Genomic DNA, 22,340 nt, shown 5'->3' with positions numbered 1-22,340 from the left:
CTTTGACGAGGAAACCATTGTTCAGGACGACTGCCGCCATATACATGGCATCGTTGTTCCCTAAGCATGCGCTCTGTTTCAACCCAGGTAACAGTCTCCGGATGCGATGCACTCTAGCGTCCTTTAAAGAGAACTTATTGACAGTATACTGATTATATAATCACCTTTGGAAATGGTAGAGATATAAATGGCAATAGCTTTTGTTTCATAACCAGATAGACCATATATCACCATCGGCAGAACGTGGCGCAGAAGTTTGCATGACGTGAGAGTTAAGCGGGAGGCAGACGCAGCCTCAGATCACAACTAAGTCGTGGCTGAGCTGAAGGCCTACAAAGACCAAGCAGGTCGAACATTCCACAAATACAATGCTCACAGCCTCAAGGAGAGGGAGACAGCAAATGAGTACAAACTGGAACTAAGAAACAAATTCAGTGTACTTTCCCAACTAAATGAAGAAACAGTTGAAGAACACTGGTGTGGCCTGAGAGATGTCTGGCAGACAACATGCGGGAAAGCTCTTGGGGGGAAAAACCGAGAAGACATAAAGAATGGTTAGCAAATAGAACTTGGACTCTGATCACAGAACAGAAAGACCTGAAAAACAAGATCATCCAGACCCAGGATGAAGATCACAGACACGACATAGAGGGAAGTCAACCTTCAAGTCAAAAGTGCGATACATGATAAGAAAAAAATCATCCATGAGCTCACAGAGGAGTCAGAAACAGCAACAGGACAGAGAAATATGAAAAGACTCTATGAGATAACGAGAACGCTTTCTGGAAAAACTGGCAACCCCACACGTCCAGTCAAAGACAAGAATGGACACACAATCCCAGGAGAAACAGAACAGAGAGCAAGGTGGGCAGAGCAATTCAAAGAGACACTGAACAGACCAGTACCACCTCCCTCCCCCAGATATTCCAACACCAACCCAGCTTTTAAACATCAATACTGGCCCGCCAACCAAGACAGAGGTCATCAAAGCTATCAAGTCCCTCAAGTTGGGCAAAGCAGCGGGTCCCGACGGAATACCACCCGAAACAGAGATGTTGCATCCCCCCCTACACAAGATCAGGGAGCAGGAAACAGTGCCAGAAGAATGGAAACCCTTGTAGAGCTGCCGAAAAGGGAAATATCTCATCATACAACAACTTGAGGGGCATTATGCTATTATCCATTGCCACAATGAGAATAATCATAGAGCAGTCTATGGAGTGGCAGCCCCCCTATATTCAGTCTTTGTTGATTTGCAGAAGGCATTTGACAGTGTTGACAGGGATACCATCTGGAAACTCATGCATCACTACGGCTTCCCATGCATACTTGTCTCCATCATTCAGCAACTTTACGAAGATGCCACATGCCAGGTCGTACATGATAGAAAGCTGACAGAACCTTTCTTTGTAGGAACCGGTGTTCGTCAAGGCTGCTTACTCTCGCCGACAATTTTCCTGATAGTGATCGACTGGGTAATGCGGCAGTCCACAGCAGGCCAGAAGACGGGAATCCAGTAAACCTTCACTAAACAGTTAGAGGACCTGGACTTTGCTGATGACATCAGTATTCTCTCCCACGATCAGCAAGACGCCCAAGAGAAGATGTGCCGTGTTGCTGAAGAAGCAGGAAAGACAGGTCTCCAGATCATCATAAAAAAGACAGAGGCGATGAGAGTCAACAACCGGCAACAAAACCCACTACGACTTGGACTGGAAGAAATCACGGAAATAGACAAGTTTGCCTATCTCGGTAGTGTGGTCAGCAAAGATGGCGGGACAGACGAGGACATAAAGAGTCGCATCAACAAAGCCCGACATGCTTTTAATGTCCTCAGACCAATATGGAATTCCTCTGCACTTTCAATCCACAACAAAATCCGAATGTTTAACACCAATGTAAAATCTGTCCTTCTTTACGGCTCTGAAACTTGGAGAACAACAAAACAATCACCAACAAGCTCCAGACATTTATCAACAAATGTCTCCGACGCCTCATTAACATCAGATGGCCGGATGTTATTCCAAATTCAGAACTCTGAAATAAGACCAAGCAAGTTCTCATAGACCTGGAAATCAGAAAACGGAAGTGGAGCTGGATTGGCCACACGAAAGTCCTCGTCAAACGTCACCAGACAAGCCCTTGAATGGAACCCGAAGGGCAAAAGAGAGGTAGTAAAAACCAGACAGACCTGGCGGAGAAGCATAAACGAAGAAGTGAAGGCTGCGGGAATGACATGGGCTGAGCTAAAGAGGATCGCACAGAACCGTGTGCGTTGGAAGAGAATGGTTGCGGCCCTATGTTCCCCAGGGAACCCAGAGGATTACGTCAAGTAAGTCAAGCTTTTGTTTCATAAATTGGCTAAACAATGTAATATGTAAAATATTATTAATCTTCAAAAGCAATTGACATGTCCCCTGGAAAACCCTTTAATACTTTATATCTAACTTGTTAATTATCGTTAAATAACACTTACTATTTTCTTTTCTAAATCTTTAAATAGTTGTATTCCAATTCGCTTTCTGCTTAAATCACTGATATCTTGAGAACCGAATCTTCGGAGCACTTTATCCAGAATCTTATAGCCTTTGGGGGCTGGTGCATCCAAATATGAACAGAAACCGTTGGTTGAATCCTGTTCCATCTTTTGCTGATTAATATTTGCAAAGTAATGGAAAGACAACCCTGAAATTCAAAATTACTTTTAAAGTCAAAACGGTGTATGTTTATATAGATATATCAGTGAATTTGTAGAATTTTTCTTCAGTATATGCTAAGTAATTATGTTGTACTTTTGAATTGTTCACGTTTCCTTCTAAGTCTGATGATGTCGAGTCTCTCGTCCGTCCACTGAAGGAAAGAGAGACATTTGTCCTCCCGTCTCTTCAGCTGTAGTTCAAACATTGGATGCAGGGAGCTAGGAAAAGGTATCTACACAATAAACAAACATACACCGCTAAAAAAAGATTGAACATACATGTACAGTTGTATATATATATTTTAAAGAATATGCAGTGAGGTTATGCTACTTGTTTTCTCTTGCACAAGAAATCAATTACAGGTAAAAAAAAAAAAAGATTGACAGTATCATTTTCTAATCTATCAAATATTGTGATATACTCTATCATACATGAAATATTCTGATATACTCTATCATACATGAAATATTGTGATATACTCTATCATACATGAAATATTCTGATATACTCTATCATACATGAAATATTCTGATATACTCTATCATACATGAAATATTCTGATATACTCTATCATACATGAAATATTCTGATATACTCTATCATACATGAAATATTCTGATATACTCTATCATACATGAAATATTGTGATATACTCTATCATACATGAAATATTGTGATATACTCTATCGTACATGAAATATTCTGATATACTCCATCATACATGAAATATTGTGATATACTCTATCGTACATGAAATATTCTGATATACTCTATCGTACATGAAATATTCTGATATACTCTATCATACATGAAATATTCTGATATACTCTATCATATATGAAATATTGTGATATACTCTATCGTACATGAAATATTGTGATATACTCTATCGTACATGAAATATTGTGATATACTCTATCATACATGAAATATTGTGATATACTCTATCATACATGAAATATTCTGATATACTCTATCGTACATGAAATATTGTGATATACTCTATCGTACATGAAATATTCTGATATACTCTATCGTACATGAAATATTCTGATATATTCTATCATACATGAAATATTCTGATATACTCTATCGTACATGAAATATTCTGATATACTCTATCGTACATGAAATATTCTGATATACTCTATCATACATGAAATATTGTGATATACTCTATCATACATGAAATATTCTGATATACTCCTCTATCATACATGAAATATTGTGATATACTCTATCATACATGAAATATTGTGATATACTCTATCATACATGAAATATTCTGATATACTCTATCATACATGAAATATTCTGATATACTCTATCATACATGAAATATTGTGATATACTCTATCATACATGAAATATTGTGATATACTATATCATACATGAAATATTGTGATATACTCTATCATACATGAAATATTCTGATATACTCTATCGTACATGAAATATTGTGATATACTCTATCATACATGAAATATTCTGATATGATTAAGAAACCTTGTTAGGCGATACGTGTTGATTTCTGTAATATGTCGTCTGACCAACGTATCCCTTAAAGGCGGGCACACCTTCAAATCCACCGACGACCAGAAACCCATCCGTGTCGTCCATAAAAACCGGCCCAGGACTTCTAATTTACAAATATCATTCTATCTAATTAGTATATTTTCACTTACACATGTATCTATATAAGAAACTTTAAACAAAGAAATAAATATAGAGTAATCATATTGAATTGTCATCGACTTCCTTAGTTCTCAGAACAACAAGTACGAGTATTTTGTTTATAGAGATATCTGAATATCTATTCAAAACTTACTGGTACGATGTTTCATGTGTTTGATTGAAATTTACTCCGTGATTAAAGGTGATTTTCCACTGAAAATATTCATAAAAGACAATATTTTAAACATTATTCAACATTGTTATAGAAGGACTGTAGGAGTGTCGTAAATAATATTCAACATTGTTATAGGACTGTAGGAGTGTCGTAAATAATATTCAACATTATTATAGAAGGACTGTAGTAGTGTCATAAATAATATTCAACATTGTTATTGGACTGTAGTAGTGTCGTAAACAATATTCAACATTGTTATAGGACTGTAGTAGTGTCGTAAACAATATTCAACATTGTTATAGAAGGACTGTATTAGTGTCGTAAATAATATTCAACATTGTTATAGGACTGTAGTAGTGTCGTAAACAATATTCAACATTGTTATAGAAGGACTGTAGTAGTGTCGTAAACATTATTCAACATTGTTATGGGACTGTAGTAGTGTCGTAAATGATATAGATAAGCTATACTTCACTTCAACTAAATTTGTCTGTATGTGTCAACATCTACACAACTTCAGCTGGGAGAGGGCCTGCATAGGCTCTGCAGCCCTTCACCTGCAATGATGACGTCATCATTGCAGGTGAAGGGCTGCAAAATTTAGACCTATGCTCGGCACTTACGACCTTTGCGCAGGGAGCCATATTTATCGTGTCACACCCTGTTGTGACACGGGGCCTCTGTTTTGCAGTCTCATCCGAAAGACCGTCCCATTTAGTCGCTTTTTACGACAAGCAAGAAGTATTGAGGACCTATTCTAACCCGGATCTCCACGGGACGAAATATTTTGGTGTATGTACATGTTTGTGCGTGTATATGTATGGTGTTGGTATATTTGTATAGTTGCATATATCGTAATTCATGTGCAGTGTATATTGTGGTGTAAATTTAAATTAACGATATTACCATTTGGTTATGAAGACTGAAGACAAATCTGAACCACTGATGCAGAGGTACAGTGAAAGTGGTAATGGCTGCTACATCTCGTCCATTAGACTGGGTCATTTGTATGTGAAAATTTCCTTTAAAGTAACATGAGCAATGAAGATCAATCACCGATGTTTTAGAATCATCTATAAATAAGCGTGAAAATAATGCAGTAACTCATTACCATCTTTGGTAAGAAAAATCAACGGTGTCAGATAACTTGAGATCTTATTCATTCGTACGATGATGCTACATAGTCCTTTCTGGCAGTATTCCAAAACATACAGCCACACAGACAGGGTCATTCTGAAAAGAGAGTAAATATTTGATAGATACATGGTTTTATATAAGTCTCGTATACCTATACTGGATTCCTAAACTACATAAAAACCCTTACAGACAAAGATACATTGTTGGATCCAGTAAGTGCTCTACCAAGCTCCCATCTTTGCTCCCCACGAAAACAGCTGTGAAGGAGAAACTTCAAACTTATTGTGCGACTACATATGCCAGAAGTGGTGTAAATCAAACGTGGATTCTAAATATAATTCTAAAGAACTTTTGGTAAACTTGAAATCGCAAAACCTTTCTCAAATCAACATCAAAATTTATGACTTTTCAACACTTTACACGACCATTCCTCGCGATAGATTAAAGACTAGACTTTTTGACATCATAAACAGTTGCTTCTTCGACAAGAATGGAAAAAGGAAATATTCATATCTAGTGATCAGTCATCCAAAAAATTACTTTGTTAATTAAACACCACTCTGATTCCACGCAAAAGTACTCTGAAGTTGAAATAAAAAATATGCTAGAGTTCCTCATTGACAATACCTTCATGGTCTTTGGTGATCAGGTCTTCCAACAGTCTGTTGGAATTCCCATGGGCACGAATTGTGCTCCTTTGTTAGCTGACCTGTTTTTATATTCATATAAAGAAGAATTTATTCAAAAACTTCTCTAACCGCCGCGGTGGCCTAGATGTTAGAGTGTTCGCCCCTCATGCGGAAGGTCGGGGTTCGAATCCAGGTCGCGACAGACCTAAGTCGTTAAAACAGGTAGTGACAGTTCCATCGTCAAACGGTCGGCATAAGGTGTGAATGTCACGGGTCCTCGGATATGACCTTAAAAACGGATGTCCCGTATCACAGTAGGTGTGACACGCTAAAGAACCCTCACTGCTTAATGGCTGTAAACGCCAAGCATAGGCCTAAACTTGAAGCTCTTCATCGGTCTTGGTGACGTCTCTATATGAGTGAAAAATTCTCGAGAGGGACGTTAAGCAAGATACAATCAAAAACTTCTACTGTACTTGATAAGAAAACATATCTTGCTGTGGCCTTCAATTCGACATTTAGATATATTGACGACTTTTTAGCTCACCTGAGCTGAAAGCTCAAGTGAGCTTTTCTGATCGCTTTTTGTCCGTCGTCTGTCCGTCTGTCTGTCAGTCCGTCTGTCTGTTAAACATTTACATTTTCAACTTCTTCTCCAAAACCACTGGACCAATCTTAACCAATGTTGGCACAAATCATCCTTGGGTGAAGGGGATTCAAAATTGTTCAAATGAGGGCCAACCCCCTTATCCAAGGGGAGATAATAGCAAATTAGTAAAAATACACTGAACATTTTTAAAAAACTTCTTCTCCAGAACCAGTAAGCCAATTTCATTCAAACTTAATGCAAATCATCCTTAGTTGAAGGAAATTCAAAATTGTTCAAATTAAGAGCCAGGTTTTCTTCAAAGGGGAGATAATCACAAAAGTGTAAAAATAGGATGGGGTCATTTAAAAATCTTCTTCTCATGAACCACTGTACCAGTATAGTTGAAATTTACGTGGAAGTTTGCTTACATAATGGAGATTCAAGTTTGTTCATATCATGGCCCCCAGGGGTCGGATGGCGCCACAATAGGGGAAACCATATTTTATATTTATTTATATAGGAAAAATCTTTTAAAATCTTCTTCTCAAGAACCATTGAGCCAGAAGAGTTCAAATTTACATGGAAACTTCCCGACATAATGCAGATTCAAGTTTGTTCATATCATGGCCCCCGGGGTCGGGTGGGGCCACACTAGGGGAAACCATATTTTATATGTGTGTATATAGGAAAAATCTTCTTCTCAAGAACCATTGAACCAGAAGAGTTCAAATTTACATGAAAGCTTTATGACATAGTGCAGATTCAGATTTGTTCGTATCATAGCCCCCAGGGGTCAGGTGGGGCCACACTAAGTGAAATCATATTATATATGTGTTTATATAGGAAAAATCTTTAAAAAATCTTCTTCTCAAGAACCATTGAGCCAGAAGAGTTCAACTTTACATGGAAGCTTCCTGTCATAATGCAGATTCAAGTTTGTTCATATCATGGCCCCTGGGGGTCGGGTGGGGCCACAAGGGGTATCAAAGTTTTACATACAAATATAGAGTTAAAATCTTCTTCTCAATAACAACTGAGTCAGAAAAGCTGTTTTTTACATGAAAACTTTCTGACATAGTGCAGATTCAAATTTGTTCAAATCATGGCCCCCGGGGGTAGGATGGGGCCACAAGGGGGATCAAAGTTTTACATAGAAATATATAGGGAAAAACTTTAAAACTCTTCTTCTCAAGAACCACAAAGCCAGAAAAGCTGAGATTCAAGTTTGTTCAAATCATGGGCCCCGTGGGTTGGATGGGGCCACAATAGGGGATCAAAGTTTTACATACAAATCTATAGGAAAAATCTTTTAAAATCTTCTTCTCAGGAACCACTTAGCCAGAAAAGCTGATTTTTACATGAAAACTTTCTGACATAGTGCAGATTCAAGTTTGTTCAAATCATGGCCCCCGGGGGGTAGGATGGGGCCACAAGTGGCGGGGGTCAAAGTTTTACATACAAATATAGGAAAAATGTTTAAAAATCTTCTTCTCAAGAACCATTGGGCCAAGAAGTTGACATTTACATGAAAGCTTTCTGACGTAATGTAGATTCAAGTTTGCAAAAATCGTGGCCTCCAGGGGTAGTTGGGGCCATAATAGGAACTAAGGTTTTACATACAAATATATATATGGAAAGTCTTATGGGCCAAGGTGACTCAGGTGAGCGATGTGGCCCATGGGCCTCTTGTTATCTATTAACAATAATAACTTTCATTCATATGTCATCGATTCGATATATCCTTGTGAGCTCGATATTAAAGACACCACAGAGTCGTCCACTTTGATATTTTATAGATATTAACGGCAAACTGACAACTCAACTGTATGATAAATGGGATTATTTCAGCTTCTCCATCGTCAAATTCCCATATTTCTGTAGCAATATTCCATTGACACCTGCATATGGTGTTTATATCTCTCAACTGATTCGATATGCAAGAGGTCGTTCTGCGTATATATTCAGTTTTTAAATCGAGGCAGGCTACTGACAAACAAGTTAATGGTACAGGGGTTTCAACAGTCTCGATTAAAGTCAGCATTTCGCAAATTCTATGGTCGTTATAACGATCTAGTTTGTCAATACAACCTATCATTGGGTCAAATGCTGTCTGACGTGTTTCATACTGATTGTTAGACCGTTCTTGGCACACTGAGTTTGACTACGGATAACTCCGTTTACCTGATGAAGACATAGGGCTCACGGCGGGTGTGACCGGTCGACAGGGGATGTTTACTCCTCCTAGGTCTCTGATCCCACCTCTGGTGTGTCCAGAGGTCCGTGTTTGCCCAACTTTCTGTTTTGTATTGCTTATGGGAGTTATGAGATTGATAACTGTTCGATATCTTCCCCTTTCATATTTGAGACTTGTTCAGAGTCTGACTTATCAAAATTCATTGTAACAATTCTAACGATTACCTCGGATCAATTCTTAATTAATGAGTCACACGTTTTCTGCATCAGTGCTGTTTCATCTGTCTTCTTTTTTTTCTTTCTATAATTTTTTCTTTTTTTAAAATCTAAATTTGTTTGTTAGTTTGTTTTGATATAAATTATAGAACAAAGACTTCGTTCCTTGAGAATTTGGATTTTTCAATTTTGACGTAACGGGGATTGAAATCACAATATCCGGGAACTCAATGTTACCGTACTCTGGGTTACACTACCTTGGGTTATGTAACATTGACTGCCTTCCAGTTTCTAGTTCCGAGTCTCTGTAAGGCTGAAAGGTTCGGACAATTCCGTACGACAGTCCGGTCATAATAGCGGGGAACCTGATTACTTCAACAGTATCTGCAAAAATTACACATTTCATAACAAAATCTATATATTGTAAAAAGAGAATATTTTTCAAAGGAAATGTTATTATACCTTCTTCGTATGGGCATTTTGGCAACAACTTTAAGGAAATATTAAAAAGTAACTCTGTTTTCCATGGCACACACACAGTTTCAAACTTTCTTCTTCGTCTCGAAAATGGCGGTGGATACTCCACAGCATAACTGGCCTTCACAAGCGATCGCATGAACGCGTCGTGTTGGCGTTTTGCCGTTTGCCACTGCCACTCATCTAAAATCCACACGCGAAGTTTGGTCTCCGACAAAAATTCATAATTACGTTGAAAAATATCCGGTTGAAACGCGTATCGGCTCGGAAATTTCATAGTTACAGTCATTATCTTATTGATTTTATTTGTTTTTGAACACTTCCACGCTTTGTGGAATAGTTTTACTTTTCCCAGTGTCCCTGTCTTTGAGATGACTTCTATCCCCAACACGTTGTTGTCGTTGCAGTGGTACGATATTTGCAGTCTTTGTGAATCTTGCAACACACTCGGTGGATCTAGTATCTGTATAATGTCTGCCTGTCTGTGTGTGTCGGAGTTGACGATGACGGACAGGGTCTCCGTCGTACTCTCTTTGCCCTGGGGGGAGGAAATGAAATGTGTCACGATACAGAAAAATCATGAATTAATATTTATGTTTTGAATAGAATTTAGCTTTCAAATGAAAATCATTATCATAGTTAAATAGTTTTTATTGTACCACCCTTATGCATACAGGTTTTCTTAACAAAAATCATTTGACGCAGATTTGATTTTTAATAACTGCGTATTCATTGGACAATTGATTTTTTCCCCCCAGTTTGAACGTTCACAACATGTGACGCCGTGGTCCACACCAAAAGAGACCAAAATCAATACGAAGATGGGATTTAATATTTTTTCTTTAAAAATAATTATTTTGACTAACATTAGCGTTTCCATGTTTATATGTGCATCCCGTCTTAACTGCTCCTTTCTCTTACGAACTGCACTTTCTACACGTGGTTGTTTAATCTGACAAACCATTAAAGGAAGATATGCCTCTGATATTATGAATATCTGCATATTTCTGTATTTAATCGTTTCCCCATGAAAGTATACATATATAATTCTGGTTCACAGTTATAAATGATTTCTTTTTCTGATTCACATATCTTTCTCGGAAACTCAAACTCCAAGCAGTAAATTAAATTGCCATTATTTTTCTTCTTTAAAAACACAAAACAAAAGGGGGTGGCTTATTAATAATATTTTAAAACTAGATTTTCAATGAATTTCTTACTTTGATATTTACATTTTCCTTACCTGTTCTAAACAGTTTCCTTTGTACATAAATATACTCAGTAAGTGGACGGCCACTAACGCCGACACTGCCATCTGTGCAGCTCGTCTATTGATTGTGGGGAAGTTGACTTGTGCCTTCCTTTTATGTTAACAAAAATCTTTATCAAAAGTGTCTCACTTACTCAATATAGAATATTTCATTACTAGTATATTTCAGTACAGGAAATGAGGAAACCTTTGGTACAGAATAGTTAAAGATCATATGTAGACTGAAAATGAATCACAAATGTACGATTGTAATGCGTATGATCTAGAAATGTTGCTTTTGAATAGAATGTCGCATATTGGTATTTTAATTTTCTCTTTCTTTTTCTTCAAATTTGGTTATACAGGGTGCATGAAAATTCATAGATTTTTAGTTACAAATGATATCGTTCTTTTCAAGATACTGATCGAGTGTCCCGAAATCTCAACGCCTGTCGGTACTCATACTGCATGCCAAAAATCAATCAAGAAAACTCATACAAGTTTTAATTGTGTATATTTATTTATATTTAAAAATCTTGATTTGATAAATATATCATACATCGTTTCTTAATTAATCTTATTTCGCTGATACCATGTTTACTGATTTTTTAAATGTCAGGTTTTACCGATACGAGTTGTCTCCCGTTTGTTGTCAAACAACAACTATAAACACAAACAATTTCGAAGCTAAGCCGATCTTCGTCTTCCTTCCGTCATGGTATGACATGTCCAGGGCTAAAGTGCACGACGATGGTAATGTAATCACTCAGCAACCATCTGCTAATCCAGGTCCAAACGAAAATGCCAGCGTCTTTCCGAAAACTACGGAACTTGGCACCGAACTAGAGGCTATTGAAGAGCTGGAAAAGATCGTCCTCAGTCAAGTGATTTCAGCTTGTGATCGTAGGTTTCAATTCTGTTCACTCGATTCAATGTACCAGCAATGCGTTAATTTCTTATATAAGTAAATATGAAAGTAATTTCAGCGCGGTCAGCTCCGGTGAATGCTTGAGAATAAGGGTAGTTTGCAATACTTTGTGTTATACTTTCTAATGAACTCATGGAATGAACTCAGTTTTTCTTTCTCTTTTACACCTAGTTGTGTTTCCATGTTGTATTGGTCGAGGTTCTTACACAGTGCATGATGGGAATGGGTCCCCTGAGGCCTTGTTTGAAATTAGAGAAGGTACGTTCTATGTACATACATACATGCAAATGCTTCTAAAGATATATGTTCAGAGCGCCTCTTCTAAAAAAAAAAAGTTGGTTTCTTTAATGTGTTTTACTTATATATTTACATTTCCAACGTTTTGCCATTGATATCTTTACAAATTGTAATGATGGCCATTTCCTCATGAATGCAGTGCATTTGTGAACAATCACCATTGTATGAATCTTGATTTGATTTATAATAATTTTATTCACAATTAGTGAAAGGGATTTGGCAGCAGGCATAGCCTATTTTAGCCCTCTCTCTATGGAGCGCCAATTTAACATAAACTCAAATAATTGAAGATATCCACAATTATTTGAAGATATCATCAATTCAATTATTAAATCAACTATTGCTCTCATCAATTGAATTAATGCACGCATCAAATGAATTAATGAGAGCAACAATTGATTTAATGCGCGCATTAATTCAATTATTGCTCTCTTCAATTCAATTGATGCGCGCATTAATTGAATTAATGAGAGCAATAATAGATCTCTCCTTTTGAAATCTGAATCTTGATAAATATAGCACATCTATATTCTAACGGCATGGAATACCGAAGCGTCGCAGTTCATACCCTCATGTATTTTCAAAAATGAAATTAATTTCATAAATAACAGTATTATTTTTAAACAGCTTTCGTTTGCTTATTTCGCACCTGCCTGGGATCAGCACGAGATTTCGCCTCCGTGATGCGGGACTCTAGCGGAGATGATCTAGGATCGTTTCGATATGCAATGAGCTTCAGGGGGTGCTGCATTTGTTCCTGTTATCCCCCCGAACTCTTCATTTTCTGTCCGCGGCCTGTACGCCTCGGATCAGTGAGAGAAAGGTAGTTCATGTTTTACATATCATGTTAAGGACTTGGTTTGGATTTGATTTAAGATTCTTTTATACAGTTTTCAAGCTTGTGATTGCTTGATCAATGTCTGTTTGTAACATGCAATTTTTGAATAAAGTAATATAATTCAAGAGAAGAATTATTTTAAAGCAACAGCGAGAAATGACAAGGCTTCTCTTCAACATTTACTTTTATAGTATCCCATTTCCCACCAATATTCTGTATGAATCTCTATGTGGAGTTTACTCAATCTCTATACCTATCCAAGTCCCTTGATCTTTGGTTCGTAATAATGATATCGAATACGGCCAGAAATGCTTGTTTTATATTTTCAGACTATCCTGTTGCAGACCAAGTTTTGAGATTGTGGATAACAAAGGGGACACTTTATTTACGTTTTCCAATGACTGCTGTTATTCCCAGTACTGTGGTTGGTTCATGGATGCAGCAGTAAAGGTCAGTTTTCAGTTTCCTCGACTTTCGAAAAAAAGCTGATACGCAGACTATGCCAATCGTCCTCTCTGGATCTTGAAGGAGATTTGCCACATCATTATAATGGCTGGTCAACGCCCTTTTAAAACATGAATGAAAATATAAATATCAGCAATACTTGTTATTGTTTTTAAATTTGATTGCCTGGCTGGGTAGCTGGGTAGCTGGGCCGGATAACGTGTCCACTGCTGATTTGTAGATCGCGGGTTCGAGTCCACCAGGGGATTTGAAAATCTTCAGATTACTTTTAAATGAAACTTTATTTTATTTTGACTAAACAAAGTAAATTATAAAGTTTTCAATTTTAAAATACTGTTGTACATATCCATATATTTCATCCATATCAAACTCTAATATGTTACACCTGTTATATACTGTTTTACAGGTTAACGATATGGAGGGCCAAACTGTCGCCAAGCTTGTCAAGAAATCTTTCCATAATCCGGAGGAGTTGCTGGGACTTGAAAATAAAATCCATATAGAATGTGAGCGACTAACCATTATAGAAAAGAAATCAAATTCAGTTACGCCTTACTACTACTTGTCAAACTTTAAAAAAATCCCTGGTTCATTCATAATGTATTTTTAACGATCCAAACCGTCATCCGTCCCCATTTCCGGGAAAAGTCATTCACAGGCACCAATTGATCTACTGCACAACCGAAAGTTGTGAAAGAAAAATCGCATTGTGCAGTGGACCCCCCTAGATTCAGTTGCGTTGGGTAAGCTGACCTGTGCAAATTAAATTGGGCCTCAAATTGAATTAAATAATTGGTAGAATTCTCTCTCTCTCTCTCTCTCTCTCTCTCTCTCTCTCTCTCTCTCTCTCTCACCGCTGGTAGTTAACAGATACATTTTAACTTTTTGAGGACAAGAACACCAAACTTGATGAACGACTGGGTGAAACTTGGGATACACTATTTATCGACTTTGAAGTTACTTCTGGTGTCGCCTTGTCTTCATTCAGTAAAATCCTATTCAGCTTTAAATACGTCTTTTCAGTTTTGAAGAAGATGAGAGCCCCAGAAAAGTTATTGGTGATTGGAGCGGCCTTGTTGCTGAGTCTGAAAAACTTTGAAAACACCCAGCGACTCTGTTGCTGACAAGTGACGGTGCTTATACATGTACAGAAAAATGTAATAATGCAGTACTGAAGTCCAATGTTTTATTTATACATCAGCAAATTTTCATAATAAAATTGATTTTGTTAATAAGCAGAGGATAGCATTTTCTGATTGACACTCGGACAATGAGGGAAATCTCTAGTCCATTGAATATCACACACTGACTGCAATGAATAATTGAAGGAATTGCTATTAGAGGAAATTGGATATTGTTTACTACAGCATGCTACTAATTCGTGGAATTCTCTCTCTCTCTTTTTCATCTCTCTCTCTCTCTCTCTCTCTCTCTCTCTCTCTCTCTCTCTCTCTCTCTCTCTCTCTGATTTGACTGATTTGAACATATTTTATTGTATGAATATACAAAAGGATTGGTTACAAGTTCTAGCAACTTAGACAGCCTCTCCCGTATACAAAATATATTATGCTATACATGTACAAATAAAGATTGTCGTGCCACAGAAAATATAATATTAGATATAATGTACAATTATGATAATATACAATGAATGTTTAGGTTCATGTAAGTACATAATCAGGCATAAAATGCAAAACATATTTTAAAATTATGATATTTAGGTCCGATTAAAATCTGTTAGAGTTTTTAATAAACTTCTGAATTGCTCTGAAAATATAAAAATTTACACCATTTGAAAAATATTCATTTCCCCATAATAAAAGTTGGGTATCGACAATAGCAATATCATTTAGCTGAAACAGTTCATTGAAAAAACAATTTCTTGCTTGAGTGTATCTTTTGCATGCAAAAAAGAAATGATGAATTTGGAGAGGCAATGATGTTTTTTCCAAAAAGATCATTATTTAAAATGCAAGAATGTCTTAATTTGGTATGAATAATATTAACATATCGCTGGCCATATGAATAGTATAAAGGTGGTTTTGAGGGTGTTATTTTAATGTGTTTTTTTTAATTTATCAATTGAAGTTATCTCCTTTATTTCTGTACTCAGCAAGTTCCATTTCCTAACTGTGTCGGGAATAAATGACTTTTTATATAACTCAAGTCTGCATCTAGTCAGTGTGTAGTCGCTAGAATTACGGGTATCATATGATGATAAATTTCTGCGAGTATTTGGGCAAATTTCTTTCAGATATTGGGGAACTAAATTGTCATAGATTTTAAACATATTTGTTAATTTAGCTATTTGTCTTCTATCAGAAAGGGGTTCCCACCCAGTTTCAAAATAAAGTGAATCTAATGAGGCGAAAATTGGAAGACCAGTTACTAACCTGGCAGCCAATAACTGAACTTTTTCTAACTGGTGAGAATCAAAACCCGCACAGTCATCCCAGACTCTCTCTCTGCTAGTAGTTAACGGATAGATTTAAACTTTTTGAGGACAAGAACGCCAAGTTTCTTAATTAACAACTTTTAAATTCTATAGAGACTCCTACACACGTATTGTAATTTGATATAATTTATTGGATCATTAAATCACCCCCATCACCTTCTAAGGTCTATGGGTAGAAATGAGATTCCATAGTCCTGAAATAGGTTGAATCATTTCATTTATTTTAACCCTGTAATCAAACGATGTTATCATAAAATTAATTACAGCACGAAATAACGTGCAACATTAGATTAAATGCCACAAAAACTACGAAGACAGTAATCACAAGGTTTATGGCAAAATGCGTACCTAATCTTTTCGTTATTACAAAGCATAAATGCCGGTACCAAGATGGCCGTTTATTACAAAGGATGCGGATACAAGCACAGTCATTTCGATGGTAGATTTGCCGTAGACGATGTCTCATGGGATTTTTACTAGGTTTGTCTGTTCAATTTAATTTTCTTAATTGTCGGAATGAGGCATCCCCTAACGTTTACAGATTGATCAAATGCTGGCATGATTCTGCCGATATTTCCTCTTCCCCGGATCACGGGGTTTTATCAATATTGAAATTCCAGCATTCTATGAATTATCAATAACATTATTTCATCTACAATCAGTATATTCCGTACAATGAATACTGCGTCTCTATAAATGTTGGTAATTGTCCACTGTGGCTGACGGTGTCCCCGGGTGTTAGGAAATCAGTTATAAATTTCATTTGTCCCTGAAATCGGACGTATTTTTCATTTTGTCGTGTTCTGTCGTATATATACCTTTGTGACATGGAGGTCTCTCACTTTTCTTTGTTCAGTTCTTCTTCGCAATTGTTGTGCTTAATTCATATCATAATGGCACCTTTCGGAGTTTCGAAACCTGTAGAGAAAGTTCTACACAACAAGCCTGTCAAAATAGAAGAAATGGACCCCATGGCTATCCAACTCCTGGACAAGTCTGAATTAGCAGGAAAGGCGGGAAAGAATTCAACGAAATTTAGCCTAACAGTGGTAAGTTGAATCGGTGAATTCTGATTTATCTTAATTTTTAGTATTTTGAAGAAAAAATAATCTCTCGCTCTTTCGATGTTAACAGCTGTGCTACTTGTGTAATTTATGCCACTCGTGTTTTCGGTAATGGCGATCTTATATGATGACGGATTATATAATTATATATAAATAATTCAAAAGATTAAAATCCAAAATTATCACATAATAATCAACGATTAGTTGCAGAGCAAGAAATGATTGCTGACCTTTAATAATTTTATATTTTATTCTATTAAATGTATATGTATGTATGTATATCCAAATTACTGAGTATTATTTTTTTTTTTAAATTCACAGTGTCCAGTATAAAATGTTACACGTTTAAAATTTAACTTTATGTGTCGTTTATTTTATTTCTTTATATATATATATATATTAGAGAGAGAGAGAGAGAGAGAGAGAGATTGAATCGACAGGTACAAACTTTTTTAATTTTCGAATTGTTGTGTGTAAAATTTGAATTAGTAAAGGACACTCAAATCATACACAATCTGTGAATTTCAAGATATACGAGGGCTGTTCGATATGTAATGTGTATTGTGCAATATCTCAAAAGCATTCGACTGAAATAGTGAAATGAATATTACATCCCTTCAAAGTATTCTCCGCGGTTTGAAATGCATAATTTCAATCTCTGAATCCATTTCTAAAATGCGCCACAGTACGCTGATTTGGGCAGGCCTCTGAGGCACTGACTGATGGCTGAGCTATGGACTTGTAACGACGACCAGATAAGAACTTTTTAATTTTTGGAAAAATGAAAAAGTCGCATGGGGCTAGATCTGGAGAGTATGGTAGGTGTGGTAAGACGGTAACCTTCTCCGACTTCAAAAATTGCTTCACAAGCTCAGATGTATGTGATGGAGCATTATCATGAAGTAGGCGAACATGCCTAAATCTAATCTCGGTTGAGATTCAGCTCGGCTGAATATATTTGGACTGACACCTACCGGTGAAGGCGTCAGTCCAAATATATTCAGCCGAGCCGAATGTCAACCGAGATTAGCCTAAATCCTGACACAGTTCATCGTTTATGATAATATTTCTGGAGCTTCTCGGTAATACCGCCCTGTAATACTTTTGCCCTTCGGCACCGGAATTTGTATGGCTATACCATCACATGAGAAGAATTTGCAATAAAGAACCTTCTTTGTGCTTATGGTTCTTTTGGCAATTACAGGCTTTCTACCGTGTTTAGTTAGCCATATTTGGTTTCCAATGTTTCTTACTGGTTGGAAATAGAGAACCCATGTTTCGTCACCAGTAACAATGTTTGCAAATTGTCTTTAATTGAATTTCGAAAACATTTTGAGCAATTGCTTTAGCGGTTTGTACTCGTACCCGTTTTTTGTCATCTGTCAATATATGCGGTATCCATGTGGCAGAAATCGTTCGTACTTTCAAAATACGCTTCAAAATGAAATGCACCCGCGATAGCGATATGCCAACAGCTTTGGCAATATCACGAATCGTGTATCTGCCACCACTTTGAATTGTTTCCCTGACTTTTGCCTTGCCTGTTACAGTCACAGGTCGGGCAGATTTTGCTGCATCTTTGGCGGACTCTGTGCCAGTCAGAATTTTTTTTTCTCCACCTACGAACTGTCTTGTATCCTTATCAGACCCATAAACTTCCCCCAATTCAGTAAAAATTTGCATTACCGAATGACCAAGTTTTGTGCGAACTTTTATATATAAGCTCCAATTTCTTCAATATTTTCAACCCGTTTCCCAACCAGTTTTACAACAGTGGTCAACGACTGGCTCCATTGAAATGACTATAAGTTTAAAACTATGTGGAGCTGAAGGCTCGTATTTATACCGTTGGAAAGACATTGAATAGAGCTATTCAAGAGTATCATCATCCACGAAATCGTGCAAAGCGTTATCGCGCTGTGGTACAATACACATTACATATCGAACAGCCCTCGTAATCTATCTTCGCTAGCAAGGGTGACGATGCACTGTGTTCGATCTCTTTCAAAGAGATTTCCCGTGAGGATCCGGATTAGAAGAGGTCCTCAGTACCCCTTGCTTGTCGTAAGAGGCGACTAAATGGGGCTGTTCTTCGGATGAGACCGCAAAAATCGAAGTCCCTGTCACAGCAGGTGTGGCACGATAAAGATCCCTCCCTGCTCAAAGGCCGTAAGCGCCGAGCATAGGCCTAAATTTTGCAGCTTAATGGTAACGTCTCCATATGAGTAAAAAGTTCTGGAGTGTGGCGTTAAACAATATTCAATCAATCAAAGAGAAAATTGATATATTCATGATTTAACCCACATTTTGTTTATTCATGTTGGTGATGTTCTGTGTTTTTGTTTTTCGGTAGAAAATATTGATGCAAAGTAAATAATACCCTGAGGTGAAATAACAACTTTAAAAACAGAGTCATGTTTTGATATGATATTTAAACAATAAAATGTTTTCTTTTTGTTGTTTCATCGGGTGATGAAGGTAGCAAGCATTGCAGAAAAGGTTTATGTAAAAAAAAATTCTGCAGTGATTGCTACCCTCATCATCCGATGAAACAACAAAGAAAGATATTTTATTGTTTATATTTTCATGTATTGTTTTAAAATATAAACTAGAATTAAGTACTAAAATATCATATGCTTGACCACTGGCACTTGTTTCATACATGGGTCCCCCTAAGGGCCTATGTGCTTGACCCATTCGTATATGGAACTTTTCCATTATCAAAAAAGAGAGGTCAGGGCAGATGGGTAAGTTGCAATTATAAGTAGAGCTGAGTGATGGATAGGATATATTTACCGGGGCCAATAAAAATAAACACGACAACGCAGACAATGTCAGATTTTCCTTTCTTTGACGTCAGACTGCCATTGACTTCGTCAGCATTGCTGTTTTAAACACAGAACTATATGGCAAGCTATTTGACTAATTGTTCGAAAAAGATAAATCTCTTTAACTTTGAGAAATATCTCTAACTTTGAGAGACAAAGTAAATAAAAGATAGTATGTATGTATAAGATGTTTGTATCTTTCATTCATACACGTGTGAACATCGAAAGCCGAAAATGCCTGCATCTCGTCACTTCCAACTTCTGCCATCTCCTTCACTTTTCAAGAGAGATATCTTTCTTGAACTCGGAAAGAGATCTCCTTCCTACTTTAAGAGATATTTTTCTTTCAAAATCTCTTTAACTTAAAAAGACATCTCTTTATCTTAAAGGGACATCTCTCTGAGTGAAAGATGTCTCTTTATTTAAAGTAAGATATATATCTTTAAAGTAAGAGATATCTCTTTAAATTAGAGATACATGTATATATCTCTCAAAGTTAAAGAGATATCTCTTTTTCGAATAAATAGTAAAACGGCTTGTCATAGAACATAGCTTAAATTATGTAAAGCCATCAAAGCATTCAGAAGGACTAAGTTCTGGTGATATTATTTTTTGCGCATGGCAATAAAACAATTTTTCTGTACTTTACAATTAATATTATTTGATTGATTATGCCAAATAATGATATGGCCAAATAATGTTATGAAATATTTAAAAATGGTTTCATACATAATGATTATATTTCGTTTAAATCACCCCCCCCCCCTCTCTCTCTCTCTCTCCAATATCATGGAATTTTAATTTCTTTACCTATATTTCAGAATCCGGATGACTTTGACGACGAATACCTGACGGCGTCCATGCTGGAGTTCGGCGATATAGACAGGAATGGTTTGTTGGATTTCGATGAATTATTTCGTTTCTATCTAGCCATCATCAAATTCCCGATGAAGAAGGCCTCAGAGACTGCTCAGAGTTTTATTGACCTTGGTGACAAAAACAAAGACGAGAAGCTGTCCCTGAAAGGTATGTTATCTTTTCTACTAATATCGTGCGCGGATCCAGAATTTTTTTCCAAGAGCGATTCATACTTAGCAATTTTTCCATAGAGGTTCAACCTAAACTACATAGAAAAAGGCAAAACATGTATTCTTGACAAATCTTGATGGGTTCCTTGGATCCAAATATTGTTAATGCTTTCTATGATCAGTAATTGTCGTCATTAATCTCCTGACACCGAGGATGGAATAAAACTTTTTCTATCGAAGTTAAATATTCAGTACAAAAAATGTATATGGAGCAAGATGTGTTTGTGAAACACAAATGCCCCCCCCCCCCCCCCCGATAATGGCCAATTCCGAAGATGGCCAAGGTCACAAGGGCAAATATCTTGGTACCAGTAGAAAGATCTTGTCAAAAGATAACATGTCTTGCTCATGTACAATATGAAAGCTCTAATATTTACCATTTAGAAGTTATGACCAATGTAAAAAAAAATTAAAAGTAGGTCAAATGTCAAGTTCAAAAGGTTCAATACCAACGGAAAGGTCTTGTAACAAGGAATACTCATGTTAAATATCAAAGCTCTATCACTTACTGTTCAAAAGTTATTAGTAAGGTTAAAGTTTTCAAAAAATAGGTCAAACTTCAAGGTCAACGTCACAGGGTCAAAAATGTTGGTACCCACAGAAAGGTCTGGTCACAAGGAATACTCATGTGAAATATCAAAGCTCTATCACTTATTGTTCAAAAGTTATTAGCAAGGTTAAAGTTTTCAAAAAGTAGGTCAAACTCCAAGGTCAATTTGTGTTCTTACTTGTAAATATTCACCTCTTTTGTACAGAATTGTTGAGTATTATGGATGAAGCCAAGCACCTTGCCGAGGCTCGGAAGCGCATGAAAATGGAGAATGCTGTCAATGATGAAATTACTGAAGATAAAATACCTAGTTTTGGCCAGGACAAGACTGCTGAAGACAAGAATCCAAGTGAAAGCAAGATACCCAAAAGGGGAGAGAACCATGTCATGGAGGGCAAAGGTGCAGTAGCTGCTGGGAATGGCAAGTGGGATGGAAGAAAACACCGCCCTTCAGATGAACAAGATGTCGAAGAGTTGCACAACTTGCAAGCAGCGAAGAAGTAATATTGAGATGACTCCTGGTTAAATTGTGATAGTATAATACAGAGCTGAAGTTTTAATTTTACTCCATTTTCTGACTTGTGAACTGAAGTGCACCTGCTGGAACAGGAAGGTTTTTGCACTGAAGTATGGAATGCTCAATTGTTTTATCATTGTTTGCCACATATCAACATATTTTCAACCTATTCTCATTGTGTACTGCATATTGATCAATTGTTACAAACAGTAATCTTCATCATTTAAATTTCAATAAATTTCTCTTTGCAGTGTATGAATTTTTTCCCCAAT

The 22,340-nt window shown here is 36.7% G+C and overlaps 3 protein-coding genes across 4 annotated transcripts in view; 2 read left to right on the top strand and 1 right to left on the bottom strand.

Annotated features, from left to right (window-relative positions):
- The window catches only part of LOC125678340 (protein sel-1 homolog 3-like), a 20,513-nt gene extending 9,391 nt beyond the window's left edge, over positions 1 to 11,122 (bottom strand). The window contains exons 1-10 of the mRNA XM_048916733.2: positions 11,033 to 11,122; positions 9,775 to 10,327; positions 9,570 to 9,696; positions 5,660 to 5,781; positions 5,455 to 5,570; positions 4,528 to 4,586; positions 4,206 to 4,338; positions 2,793 to 2,931; positions 2,477 to 2,685; positions 1 to 121 (exon numbers count right to left, since the gene is read on the bottom strand). The exon at positions 1 to 121 is cut by the window's left edge and continues 14 nt beyond it. Of these exons, the coding sequence (XP_048772690.2) occupies positions 1 to 121; positions 2,477 to 2,685; positions 2,793 to 2,931; positions 4,206 to 4,338; positions 4,528 to 4,586; positions 5,455 to 5,570; positions 5,660 to 5,781; positions 9,570 to 9,696; positions 9,775 to 10,327; positions 11,033 to 11,104 (1,651 nt within the window). The 5' untranslated portion in view covers positions 11,105 to 11,122. The remainder of the gene's footprint in view (positions 122 to 2,476; positions 2,686 to 2,792; positions 2,932 to 4,205; positions 4,339 to 4,527; positions 4,587 to 5,454; positions 5,571 to 5,659; positions 5,782 to 9,569; positions 9,697 to 9,774; positions 10,328 to 11,032) is intronic.
- A 555-nt stretch (positions 11,123 to 11,677) lies between these two features.
- LOC125678342 (uncharacterized) lies at positions 11,678 to 14,801 on the top strand. The gene is made up of 6 exons (XM_048916741.2): positions 11,678 to 11,941; positions 12,138 to 12,224; positions 12,891 to 13,086; positions 13,431 to 13,551; positions 13,973 to 14,072; positions 14,590 to 14,801. The coding sequence occupies exons 1-6, from the start codon at positions 11,764 to 11,766 to the stop codon at positions 14,688 to 14,690; spliced, it is 783 nt and encodes a 260-aa protein (XP_048772698.2). The 5' UTR covers positions 11,678 to 11,763; the 3' UTR covers positions 14,691 to 14,801.
- A 1,544-nt stretch (positions 14,802 to 16,345) lies between these two features.
- On the top strand, positions 16,346 to 22,323 carry LOC125678343 (uncharacterized). Of its 2 annotated transcripts, XM_048916743.2 has the most exons (4): positions 16,374 to 16,501; positions 16,878 to 17,070; positions 20,735 to 20,939; positions 21,757 to 22,323. In XM_048916743.2, exons 1-4 carry the CDS (start codon positions 16,479 to 16,481, stop codon positions 22,053 to 22,055), a joined length of 720 nt encoding a protein of 239 aa, XP_048772700.2. In that variant the 5' UTR covers positions 16,374 to 16,478; the 3' UTR covers positions 22,056 to 22,323. The 2 variants fall into 2 exon arrangements, with proteins under 2 accessions (XP_048772699.2, XP_048772700.2); XM_048916742.2 differs by having other exon boundaries at positions 16,346 to 17,070.
- The last annotated feature ends 17 nt before the right edge of the window (positions 22,324 to 22,340 follow it).

The sequence above is a fragment of the Ostrea edulis genome, chromosome 2 (assembly GCF_947568905.1).
Source record: "Ostrea edulis chromosome 2, xbOstEdul1.1, whole genome shotgun sequence".
In the NCBI taxonomy this organism is placed as follows: domain Eukaryota; kingdom Metazoa; phylum Mollusca; class Bivalvia; order Ostreida; family Ostreidae; genus Ostrea; species Ostrea edulis.
Note: the sequence above shows the minus strand (reverse complement) of the source record. Positions and strands in the feature narration are given on the sequence as shown.